The following is a 12683-nucleotide window of genomic DNA, read 5'->3' as shown; positions in this document are numbered from 1 at the left end:
CAAAGTTGTTTTGATTTGCATTTCTCTGATCGCTAAGGAGGTTGAGCATGACCTTAAGTATCTTTTGGCCATTTTAACTTCTTCTGTTGAGAATTCTCTGTTCAGTTCAGTGCCCCATTTTTTAATTGGGTTAATTATCCTTTTAAAGTCTACTTTCTTGAGTTCTTTATATATTTTGGAGATCAGACTTTTGTCTGTTGCGGGGTTGGTGAAGATCTTCTCCCAGTCAGTAGGCTGCCTTTTTGTCTTAATGACAGTGTCCTTTGCTTTACAGAAGCTTCTCAGTTTCAGGAGGTCCCATTTATTCAATGTTGCCCTTAATGTCTGTGCTGCTGGGGTTATACATAGGAAGCGATCTCCAGTGCCCATATGTTGTAGGGTAATTCCCATTTTCTCTTCTGTCATGTTCAGTGTGTTCAGATTGATATTGAGGTCTTTGATCCATTTGGACTTGAGTTTTGTGCATGGTGATAGATATGGGTCTATTTTCATTCTTCTACAGGTTGACATCCAATTGTGCCAGCACCATTTGTTGAAGATGCTTTCTTTCTTCCATTGTATACTTTTAGCTCCTTTATCGAAAATCAGTTGTTCATAGGTTTGTGGGTTAAAATCCGGGTCTTCTATACGATTCCATTGGTCGACTTCTCTGTTTTTATGCCAGTACCACGCTGTTTTCATTACTGTAGCTCTGTAATAGAGTTTGAAGTCAGTGATGGTAATGCCTCCAGAAGTTCCTTTATTGTATAAGATTGTTTTGGCTATCCTGGGTTTTTTGTTTCTCCATATAAAGTTGATTATTGTCCTTTCAAGATCTGTGAAGAATTTTGATGGGATTTTAATGGGGATTGCATTGAATCTATAAATTGCCCTTGGTAGAATTGCCATTTTTACTATGTTGATCCTCCCAATCCAGGAGCAAGGGAGATCCTTCCATTTTCTGGTATCTTCTTCAATTTCTTTCTTCAATGCGTTAAAGTTCTTGTCAAATAGATCTTTCACTTCCTTGGTTAGAGTTACCCCAAGATATTTTATGCTGTTTGTGGCTATCGTGAAAGGTGATGATTCTCTTATTTCTCTCTCTGCTTCCATATCCTTTGTGTATAAGAGGGTGACTGATTTTTTGGAGTTGATCTTGTATCCTGCCACATTACTAAAGGCGTTTATCAGCTGTAGGAGTTCCTTGGAGGAGTTTTTGGGGTCGCTCATGTACACTATCATATCATCTGCAAATAATGCAAGTTTATCTTCTTCCTTTCCAATTTGAATCCCCTTTATCCCCTTATGTTGTCTTATTGCTATTGCTAAAACTTCGAGAACTATATTGAAGAGGTATGGAGAGAGTGGACAGCCTTGGCGTGTTCCTGATTTTAGTGGGATGGCTTTAAGTTTCTCTCCATTTAATTTGATATTAGCTGTCATCTTGCTGTATATAGCTTTAATTATATTTAGGTATGACCCTTGTATCCCTAATCTCTCCAAGACTTTTATCATAAAGGGATGTTGAATTTTGTCAAATGCTTTTTCAGCGTCTAATGAAACGATCATATGGTTTTTTTCTTTCAGTTTATTTATATGATGGATTACATTGATAGATTTGCGTATGTTAAACCAGCCCTGCATCTCTGGTATGAAGCCTACTTGATCATAATGGATAATTTTTCTAATGTGTTCTTGGATTCGGTTTGTCAGAATTTTGTTGAGGATTTTTGCGTCGATGTTCATGAGTGAGATTGGCCTGTAATTCTCTTTCTTGGTTGTGTCTTTGTGTGGTTTTGGTATCAGAGTTACTGTAGCTCATAAAAGGAATTTGGCAATGACTCTTCTGTTTCTATATTGTGAAATACATTAAGGAGAATAGGTATTAGGTCTTCTTGGAAGTTCTGGTAGAATTCCGCATTGAAACCATCTGGTCCTGGACTTTTTTTGGAAGGGAGGTTTTTGATAACAGCTTCTAATTCTTCACGACTAACAGGTCTATTTAGGTTGTTCACCTGGTCCTGGTTTAACTTTGGTATATGGTATTTATCTAAAAAAGTGTCCATTTCTTTTACATTTTCCAGTTTTGTGGCATACAGGCTTTTGTAGTAAGATCTAATGATTCTCTGAATTTCCTCTGTGTCTGTGGTTATGTCCCCCTTTTCATTTCTGATCTTATTAATGTGCAAATTCTCTCTCTGCCGTTTGATTAGTTTGGATAGGGGTTTATCAATCTTGTTGATTTTTCCAGGAACCAGCTTTTTGATTCATTGATTCTTTCAATTGTTTTCTGTGTTTCTATTTTGTTGATTTCAGCCCTCAGTTTGATTATTTCCAGTCTTCTACCCCTTCTAGGTGAGTCTGCTTCTTTTTTTCTAGAGCTTTCAGGTGGGCTGTTAAGTCTCCAATGTGTGCTTTCTCTGTTTTCTTTAAGTGGGCAGTTAGTGCTATGAACTTTCCTCTCAGGACTGCTTTCATAGTGTCCCATAGGTTTGAGTATGTTGTTTCTTTATTTTCATTGTCTTCAAGGAAGACTTTAATTTCTTTCTTTATTTCTTCCTTAATCCAGGTATGGTTCAGTAGTTGAGTATTCAGTTTCCATGAGTTTGTAGGCTTTCTGGGGGTAGCATTGTTGCTGAATTCTAGCTTTAATCCATGGTGATCTGATAAGATACAGGTGGTTATTAATATTTTTTTGTAACTGTGGATGTTTGCTTTGTTACCGAGTATGTGGTCGATTTTTGAGAAGGTTCCATGAGCTGCAGAGAAGAAGGTATATTCTTTCCTATTTGGGTGGAATATTCTATAGATGTCTGTTAAGTCCATTTGATTCATTACCTCCATTAATTCTCTTATTTCTCTGTTAGGTTTCTGTCTAATTGACCTGTCCATTGGTGAGAGAGGAGTATTAAAGTCTCCTACTATTAATGTGTGCGGTTTGATGGCTGCCTTGAGTTTTAACAATGTTTCTTTTACGTACGTGGGTGCTTTTATATTAGGGGCATAGATATTCAGGATTGAGACTTCATCCTGATGAATTGTTCCTGTTATGAGTAGAAAATGTCCCTCTCCATCTCTCCTGATTGATTTAGGTTGAAGTCAACTTTTGTTAGAAATTAGTATGGCCACCCCTGCTTGTTTCTTAGGTCCATTTACTTGATAAGCCTTCTCCCAACCCTTTACCCTGAGTAGGTGCCTGTCTTTGTGGTTGAGGTGTGTTTCTTGTAAACAGCAGAATGTTGGATCCTGTTTTCGTATCCAATCTCTTAGTCTGTGCCTTTTTATAGGAGAGTTGAGTCCATTGACATTAAGTGATATTAATGACCAGTGGTTGTTAACTCCGGTCATTTTTTAAGTTGTAAATTTTGTGTGTTCCCCTTCTTTGTGTTGCGCTGGTGAAGGTTCTCTAGTTGTCTGAGATATTGTGGTCATTGTTGGACTCCTTGGTTAGTGATTTTCCTTCTATTACTTTATGTAAGGCTGGATTTGTGGCTACGTATTGTTTAAATTTGTTTTTATCCTGGAAAATTTTGTTTTCTCCATTTATAGTGAAAGCTTGGCTGGGTATAGTAGTCTGGGCTTGCATCCATGGTCTCTTAGTTTCTGCAGTACATCTATCCAGGACCTTCTGGCTTTCATGGTTTCCATAGAGAAGTCAGGTGTAAGTCTGATAGGTTTACCTTTATAAGTAACTTGGCCTTTTTCCTTTGCTGCTCTTAGTATTCTTTCTTTATTCTGTATGCTTTTTGTTTTGATTATTATATGGCGAGAGGATGTTTTTTTTGATCCAGCCTATTCGGTGTTCTGTATGCTTCTTGAACCTTCATAGGTATATCTTTCTTTAGGTTGGGAAAGTTTTCTTCTATAATTTTATTAAATATATTTTCTGGACCGTTGAGCTGCGCTTCTTCTCCTTCTTCTATTCCTATTATTCTTAGGTTTGGTCTTTTTATTTTGTCCCATATTTCCTGAATGTTTTGTGATGAGAATTTGTTGGCCTTGCTGTTTTCTTTGATCAGCGTGTTTATTTTCTCTATGGTATCTTCAGAATCTGAGATTCTTTCTTCTATCTCTTGTATTCTGTTGGTTATGCTTGCTTCTGTAGTCTCTATTCGTTTACCTAGATTTTCCCTGTCCAGCTGGCCTTCTGTTTGTGTTTTCTTCTTTGCCTCCATTTCAGTTTTTAAGTCTTGAACTGTTTCCATTATCTGTTTGATTGTTTTTCCTTGGTTTCCTAGGGTATCATTCACTGATTTACTCAATTCTTCAAACTTTCTGTTATACTTCTCATCCATTTCTATAAGGGCATTTTTTACATGTTGTTTAAGGGCATCAATCACTTTCATAAAGTCAATTTTATCTACTTTTTCATGATTAAGGTGTTCATGTCCTCCTGTTGGGAGGTCGCTGTGTTCTGGTGGTTTCATATAGTTTTTCAGATTGTTAGGTGAATTCTTGCATTGGCGCCTGCCCGTCTCTTTCTCCGAATGCTCCCCTATGGATCTTCTTTTACCGGATCAGGTCTCCTTGCCTACTGTTGTACCTTCCCAGTGATGGCTCTCTGCAGTGATAGCTCTCCTGGTGCTCTAGTGATGTCTCTCCTTGCTTGTTGTAGGCAGGCCAGTGAAACAAAGGAAGTCTCCTCTGCCTACTTGCCCTGAGGATTTGCCCCCAGCGCCAGACAGACTGAGCTGGATGGTGTTATGTGCCCAAAGAGGAAAGGGGGCAGAAGGAAGAAGGGTTCTGGATGCAAGCTGGGTGGGACAAGAAGAGAGAGGCAGTATGCGGGGTATAGAGCCCCTGTAGGGAGCCCAGGGAGTATAGGGAGGGGGATGAGGAACTTCAGAGTTCCCTGTCCAGGGCTGCTTCCGCCGCCGCTGGTCACAAACTCACCCCACTGCTGTCTCTCCTGGTGCTGAGATCAGATCTCCGTGCAGGTTGGGTAGTTTGTAAACAAAGCTCCTACCTTGGTTGGTGCAGGCGGGCCAGTGAAACAAAGGAGGTCTCGCCTGCCTACTTGCCCTGAGGATTTGCCCCCAGCGCCAGACAGACTGAGCTGGATGGTGTTATGTGCCCAAAGAGGAAAGGGGACAGAAGGAAGAAGGGTTCTGGATGCAAGCTGGGTGGGACAAGAAGAGAGAGGCAGTATGGGGGGGTAGAGCCCCTGCAGGGAGCCCGGGGAGTATAGGGTGGGGGATGAGGAACTTCAGAGTTCCCTGTCCAGGGCTGCTTCCACCGCCGCTGGTCACAAACTCACCGCACTGCTGTCTCTCCTGGTGCCAAGATCAGATCTCCGTGTAGGTTGGGTAGTTCGTAAACAAAGCGCCTACCTTGGTTGGTGCAGGCGGGCCAGTGAAACAAAGTAAGTCTAGCCTGCCTACTTGCCCTGTGGATTTGCCCCCAGCGCCAGACAGACTGAGCTGGATGGTGTTATGTGCCCAAAGAGGAAAGGGGGCAGAAGGAAGAAGGGTTCTGGATGCAAGCTGGGTGGGACAAGAAGAGAGAGGCAGTATGGGGGGGTAGAGCCCCTGCAGGGAGCCCGGGGAGTATAGGGTGGGGGATGAGGAACTTCAGAGTTCCCTGTCCAGGGCTGCTTCCACCACCGCTGGTCACAAACTCACCGCACTGCTGTCTCTCCTGGTGCCGAGATCAGATCTCCGTGCAGGTTAGGTAGTTCGTAAACAAAGCGCCTACCTTGGTTGGTGCAGACGGGCCAGTGAAACAAAGGAAGTCTCGCCTGCCTACTTGCCCTGTGGATTTGCCCCCAGCGCCAGACAGACTGAGCTGGATGGTGTTATGTGCCCAAAGAGGAAAGGGGGCAGAAGGAAGAAGGGTTCTGGATGCAAGCTGGGTAGGACAAGAAGAGAGAGGCAGTATGCGGGGTATAGAGCCCCTGCAGGGAGCCAAGGGAGTGTAGGGAGGGGGATGAGGAACTTCAGAGTTCCCTGTCCAGGGCTGCTTCCCATTAATTGAGTTCTTATATATTTTGGAGAACAGTCCTTTGTCTGATGTGGGATTGATGAAGATGTTTTACTATTCAGTAGACTACCTTTTTGTCTTATTGACTGTGTCCATTGCTTTACAGAAGCTTCTCAAGTTTCATTTATTTATTTTTGCTCTCAATGTCTGTGTTACTGGTGTTGTATTTAGGAAATGGTCTTCTGTGCCCATGCATTAAAGGCTACTTCCCACTTTCTCTTCTATCAGGTTCAGTGTGGTCGGATTTATATTGAGATCTTTAATCCATTTGGACTTGCTTTTTGTGCATTGGGACAGATCTGGCTCTATTTGCTCTCTTCTACATGTTGACATCCAGTTATGCCAGCACAATTTGTTGAAGATGCTTTCATTTTTCCATTGAATAATTTTAGCTTCTGTGTCAAAAATCGGGTGTTCATAGGTGTGTGGATTAATATCCAGGTCTTTGATTTGATTCCATTGTCCAACCTGTCTTTTTTATGCCACTACTAAGCTGTTTTCATTATTGAAGCTCTATAATAGAGCATGATGTCAGGGATTGTGATGCCTCCAAAAGTTCCTTTATTGTACAAAATTGTTTTGGCTATCCTGGGTTATTGTTTTTCCATATAAAGTTGAATATTTTGTTCTTTTAAGGTCTGTGAAGAATTGTATTAGGATTTTGGTGGGAATTGCACTGAACCTGTATATTGTGTTTGTAGGATTACCATTTTTATTATGTTGATCCTACCTATCCAAGAGCACGGGAAATTTTTCCATTTTCTGGTATCTTCCTCAATTTCTTTCTTGAAAGACTTAAAGTTCTTCTCAAACAGGTCTTTCATTTCTTTGGTAGTGATATCCCAAGATATTTTGTTATTTGTGGCTATTGTGAAGGGTGATGTTTCTCTGATCTCTTTCTCAGCTTCCTTATTATTTGTGTATAGAAGGGATATGAACTTTTTGCATTGATCATGTATCCTGCCACATCACTGAAGGTATTTATCAGCTGTAGGAGTTCTTTGGTGTTGTAATATGAGCGGCGGGGCTGCGTCCCCGGCACCCAGCCGCCCGCATGGCTTATGCCCCAAAATAATTACACAGAAACTGTATTCTTTTAAACACTGCTTGGCCCATTAGCTCCAGCCTCTTACTGGCTAGCTCTCATATCTAGATTAACCCATTTCTAATATTCTGTGTAGCACCACGATCTGGTGGCTTACCAGGGAGATCTTAACCTGCGTCTGTGTCTGGTGGGCGAATCATGGCGACTCCTTACTCGGCTTCTTTCTCCCAGCATTCTGTCTGTTTACTCCACCCACCTAAGGGCTAGCCTATAAATGGGCCAAGGCAGTTTCTTTATTAAATGAAAGTAACTCCTCCATCACTTTGGTAGAGTTTTGGGGTCACTGATGTACACTATCATATCATCTGCAAATAACAAAAGTTTGACTTTTTCCTTTCCAATTTGAATCCCCTTGATCTCTTTATGTTGTCTTATTGCTCTAGCCAGAACTTCAAGAACTACGTTGAATAGATATGGAGAGGGTAGACAGCTTTGTCTTTTCTGGTTTTAGTGGAATTTCTTTGAGTTTCTCTCCATTTAATTTGATGTTAGTTGTTGGCTTGTTGTATATTGCTTTTATTATGTTTAGATACATTCCTTGTATCCCTGATATCTTCAAGAACTTTATCATAAAGGGGTATTAAAATTTGTTGAATGATTTTGCAGCATCTAATGAAATTGTCATATGATATTTTTCTTTCAGTTTGTCTATATGGTGGATTATCTTGATAGATTTTCATATGTTGACCCATTCCTGCATCTCAGGGATGAAGTCTTCTTGGCCATAGTTGATTATTTTTTGATGTGTTCTTGAATTTGGTTTGTCAGTGTTTTATTGAGTATTTCTGCATGAATGCTCATGAGTGAGATTGATATGTAATTCTTTTTCTTGGTTGGTGTCAAGACTTTTGGGATTTTGGTATCAGAGTAACTGCGGCCTCATAAAAATAGTTTGGCAATGTTCCTTCTGTGCCTATTATGTGTTATAAATGGAGGAACATAGGTATTAGCTCTTCCTTGAAGTTCTGATAGAATTCTGCACTGAAACCATCTGACCATTAGGCTTTTTTGTTCGGGAGGCTTTTGATTACTGCTTCTATTTCCTTGTAGAACATAGGTCTATTTAAATTGTTCACCTGTTCTTGATTTACTTTTGGTATGTCATACCTATCCAGAAAATTGTCCATTTATTTTACATTTTCAAATTTTCTGGAGTACAGGTTTTTTTAGTATGACTTAATGATTCTGTGGATTTTCTGTCATTATGTCCCCCTTTCCATTTCTAATTTTGTTAATTTGGATGTTCTCTCTCTACCTTTTGATTATTTGGGATAAAGATTTGTCTATCTAACTGATTTTCTCCAAAAAAAAAAGCCCTTCATTTTGTTGATTCTTTGTATAGTTTTCTGTGTTTCTATTTTATTGTTTTCAGCCCTCAATTTGATTATTTCCTGTCATTTGTTCCTCCTGGGTGAGTCTCATTCTTTTTGTTCTAGAGCTTTCAGGGGTACTGTTAAGTCACTAGTGTGAGTTTTCTCCACTTTCTTTATGTAAGTACTTAGTGCTATGAACTTTCTTAGCACTACTTTCATAGTTTCCCATAGGTTTGGGTAAATTGTGCCTTCATTTTCATTGAATTCTAGGAAGTCTTTACTTCCTCTCTTTATTTTGTCCTTGAACCAGGGGTGGTTCATTGAGTACTGTTCAACCTCCATGAGTTTGTAGGTTTTCTGTAATTAGTGTTGTTGAATTCTAACTTTAAGTCATAGTGAACCAATAAGATACAAGGGGTTATTCCAATTTTTTGTGTCGTTGAAGTTTGTCTTGTTACAGAGCATGTGGTCAATTTTATGAAGGTTTCCAGGAGATGCTGAAAAGAAGGTATATTCTTTGTATTTGAGTAGAATATTCTGTATATGTCTGTTAAGTCCATTTGAGTCATGGAATTCTTAGTTCTCTTATTTCACTGTTGAAATTATTTCTGGTTGACCAGTCCATTGATGAGAGTGGGGTGTTGAAGTCTCCTACAATTAGTGTATAGGGTTTGATGTGCAATTTAAGCTTTAGTAATGTTTCTTTTACATATATGGATGCTCTTGTATTTGGGGCATAGATGTTCAGGATGGAGATTTCATCATGGTGGATTGTTTCTGTGATGAGTATAAAGTGTCCTTCTCCATCTCTTTTGATAGATTTTAGTTTGAAGTCATTTTATTAGCTATTAGGATAGCTACACTCACTTGTTTCTTAGGTCCATTTGATTAAAACATCTTTTCCCAATCCTGTACTCTGAGGTAATATCTGTCTTTGAGGTTAGGGTATGTTTCTTGTATACAGCAGAAGGATGAATCCTGCTTTTGTATCCATTTTCTTAGTCTGTGTCTTTTTATAGGTGAATTGAGTCCATTGATATGAATAGATTTTTGTTAATTCTTGCTATTTTTCGGTGGTAGTATTTGTGTGTTTCCCTTCTTTGGGGTTTGCTAGTGTGAGGCTATCTGTTGCCTGTGTTTTGTGGGTGCATTAGCTTTCTTAGGTTGGAGTTTTCCTTGTAGGACTGGATTTGTAGATAGGTATTGTTTAATCTTGTTTTGTCACGGAATATCTTGTTTTCTCCATTGATGATGAAAGAAAGCTTTGCTGGGTATAGAAGTCTGGGCTTGCAATATATTTTCTGTGCCTTTGAATTGGAGTTCTTCTTCTTCTTCTAAACCTATTATTCTTAGGTTTAGTCTTTTCATGGTGTCCCAGATTTCCTGGATGTTTTGTGTTAAGAATTTGTTGGATTTAATGTTTTCTTTGACTGTTGATTCTATTTTCTCTACAGTATTTTTAACACCTGAGGTTCTCTCTTCCATCTCTTGTATTCTGTTGGTTATGCTTGCCTCTGTAGTTCCTGCTCATTTTCTCAGATTTTTATTTCCAGAATTCCCTAAGTTCGTGTTTTCTTTATTGACCCTATTTTAGTCTTCAAGTCTTGAACTGTTTGAACTATTTGCTTTACCTGTTTGATTGTCTTTTCTTGGGTTTCTTGGGTTTCTTTAAGAGATTTATTGATTTCTTCCAATCTTTTGTTTGTCTTTTCTTCTATTTCTTTAAGGGAATTTGTTTCCTCTTTAAATGCCCCCATCAACTTCATAAAGTTACATTTAAAATTTGTTTTTTCTGCTTCTTCTGGGTTAGGATGATCAAGTCTTCCTGTTGTATGACCACTGGTTCTGGTCATGCATGCTGATTTTTAGGGTGTTGAATGAATTCTTGCATTGGTTCCTACCCATCTCTTCCTCCAATTGGTGCCAGCAACATTTTTACCTCTTGGTCCAATCCTTGCTGTCTGTGTCTTTGGGAACTGTTCTTGGTCTGCTCTATACTGTCACTGTCTGTGTCTCAGGGAGCCACTGAGATCTCCCTTGGCCTGCTCTCTTGGTCCACTGTCTTGGTCTACTCACTTCATTTGCTCTCATGATCCACTCTGTACACTCACAGACTGTGCTTGAGAGTTCCTTTCTTGGTCCTCTCTCTTAATCCTCTCTGTGTAGTGGCAGCCTCTGTTTCATAGTTCCTCTGAGTTCCCAGGGGAAAGTAGGATGTGGGGGTTGAGTGTAACTTGTAATTTGCAGTGTTCAATAGATGAGGTGGAGGTGTTGGAGCAGCCTACCTGCAAGAAGCTTCTATGCTGGCTGGCTAGAGAAGCTGAGGCAGGTGGGAAAGAGGCCCATGATTTTGTCCTGGTATATAGGGCCAAGAGAGTGGGGTTTTCTACTGGTTGGGTGGTTACTCACCTCTTGGTCCTGACTGTATAGTTGCAGCTTGTGTTTCAGAGTTCCTCTGAGGTCACAGGGGGATAGAAGGGTTTCCTCCTGGAGAATTTAAATTAACTAATGTGATATATAAAGACTGTAGTAATAAGGAAAAATATGACATTAATTGTAAATCATTTTGACCACAAATACACATCTATCACTGTCATGCTGGGTAATATCTCAAGGATTAATTTTTTCTCATCAGAAAAGTGGAAACACCACCAGGACCTTCCTCACTCATTTGTGAGTGCATTCAAATCTCATACTCAGTATGATATATATGTCTGACATGCTTTGAAGTTTTAGCAAGTTAAGAAACATTTAAAGCTGGGTGGTGGTGATGTACGTCTTAAACCCAGCACTCAGGAGGCAGAAGTAGGCAGATTTCTGTGAGTTAAAGGCCAGCCTGGTCTACAAAAACTAGTTACAGGACAACTAGGACTGATACACAGAAAAATTCTATCTCAAAAAAAAGAAGCATTTTACCTTTCAAATATGTTATATACATATTCCATGCATATCTACAAAAAGGAAGTTCATGGAACATATCAAAGTGCCAGAGCTATGAAGTAAAACACAGAAAATGGTAAGGTCTCCAGCATTCTAAGTGGAGAGAAAATAAAAAGAGGTAGTTACAGTGGCATAAATAAAAACACAAAAAGACAAGATGTAATTATGTGGAAGACATCAATCTTCCATATTGAAGGAACACACAATTCAGTGGGAAATTTTGAACAACCTTGTGTTTCTAATTCCAAAACTAAACAACTACTGGAACTGATTAATATGAACCAGTGTATGGATAAAATGGAAAATGCTACAAAGCACAGAGGATGAAATAATGAAGATCATCAATCAACAAACACCATGGCTGAATGGAAAGAGAAGTTCTGGGATGTTCTCACCAACAAGTAGCTGGATCTCCTGTAACTGGTGGAAGTATCAAGATGGCTGTCATGCAGCTCACAACTATGTGTATTTTCTCCTCCAGGGAATCTGATGCCTCCAACCTCTGCATCCATGCACATTCATGTGTACCTACACACACATAAGTAAAAATTTTTAAATGCTTTTAAAGATGTTTGCTTATTATGAAAAACTTCTATAACTGAGCACTGAAAAGGAGAAAGAACAATTCAAGTGTGTCTTGATGACTGAGCTGAAAAACAGATTTCAGTTGAATAGTTCAATGAAAACAGGTGTGGTGGGAGGCAGGAATAATCTGGACATATGAAAATGTAGAGCCTGTGTTGCTGCTACTAGATTGTATAGCTGATAGTTTGGGGACTAGAAGGTAGGACATGATTTCCACAGAAGTAGATAGTATGTATTACATGATTTCAAGTCATATGAATGGTTCACTAGGGGTTCACCAGTAATTCCACTTTATTAAATTTATGTTCTTCATCAAACAGATGGTAAGAGCTTGTGAAGGAAGAAGTGAGTGTTATTAAGATCATTATTAACCCATCTATGTGTCTGCTTCACATTTTACAGGCACAACTGGAGACTGGAAGAATCACATTACAGTAGCACAAGCTGAGGCCTTTGATAAAGCATTCCAGGAAAACATGGCTGGATTTCCTCCAGAGCTGTTCCCATGGAAATAAACTCTAAACACTAGAATCTTATATCTATACTGAATCTTATATGGATATGTTTATTTTTCTGTCATTATACATGTGAATGACTGGGTGTGGTCATAGAATAAGTACCTATTATTTAATTGTGGATAATTATTTTAAAATACAATAGTAGTAATAGTAGTAATAGTGGTGGTGATGGTGGTGGTGATGGTAGAGGTGGTTGTATTGATGTTGGTGGTGTGTGCACACTTTTGTGTATAGTCCCTTCGAAGGCCAAAAAAGTGAATCTAT

General features: G+C 39.4%; 1 protein-coding gene across 1 annotated transcript in view; it reads left to right on the top strand.

The window, feature by feature from the left end:
* Nucleotides 1-12416, top strand: part of LOC130870027 (bile salt sulfotransferase 2-like) — a 63820-nt gene extending 51404 nt beyond the window's left edge. The window contains exon 6 of the mRNA XM_057762598.1: nucleotides 12304-12416. Within this exon, the coding sequence (XP_057618581.1) occupies nucleotides 12304-12416 (113 nt within the window). The remainder of the gene's footprint in view (nucleotides 1-12303) is intronic.
* The last annotated feature ends 267 nt before the right edge of the window (nucleotides 12417-12683 follow it).

The sequence above is a fragment of the Chionomys nivalis genome, chromosome 2 (genome assembly GCF_950005125.1).
Source record: "Chionomys nivalis chromosome 2, mChiNiv1.1, whole genome shotgun sequence".
In the NCBI taxonomy this organism is placed as follows: Eukaryota; Metazoa; Chordata; class Mammalia; order Rodentia; family Cricetidae; genus Chionomys; species Chionomys nivalis.
The sequence above is the reverse complement of the archived record's forward strand: the minus strand, read 5'-3'. Positions and strand labels throughout refer to the sequence as shown.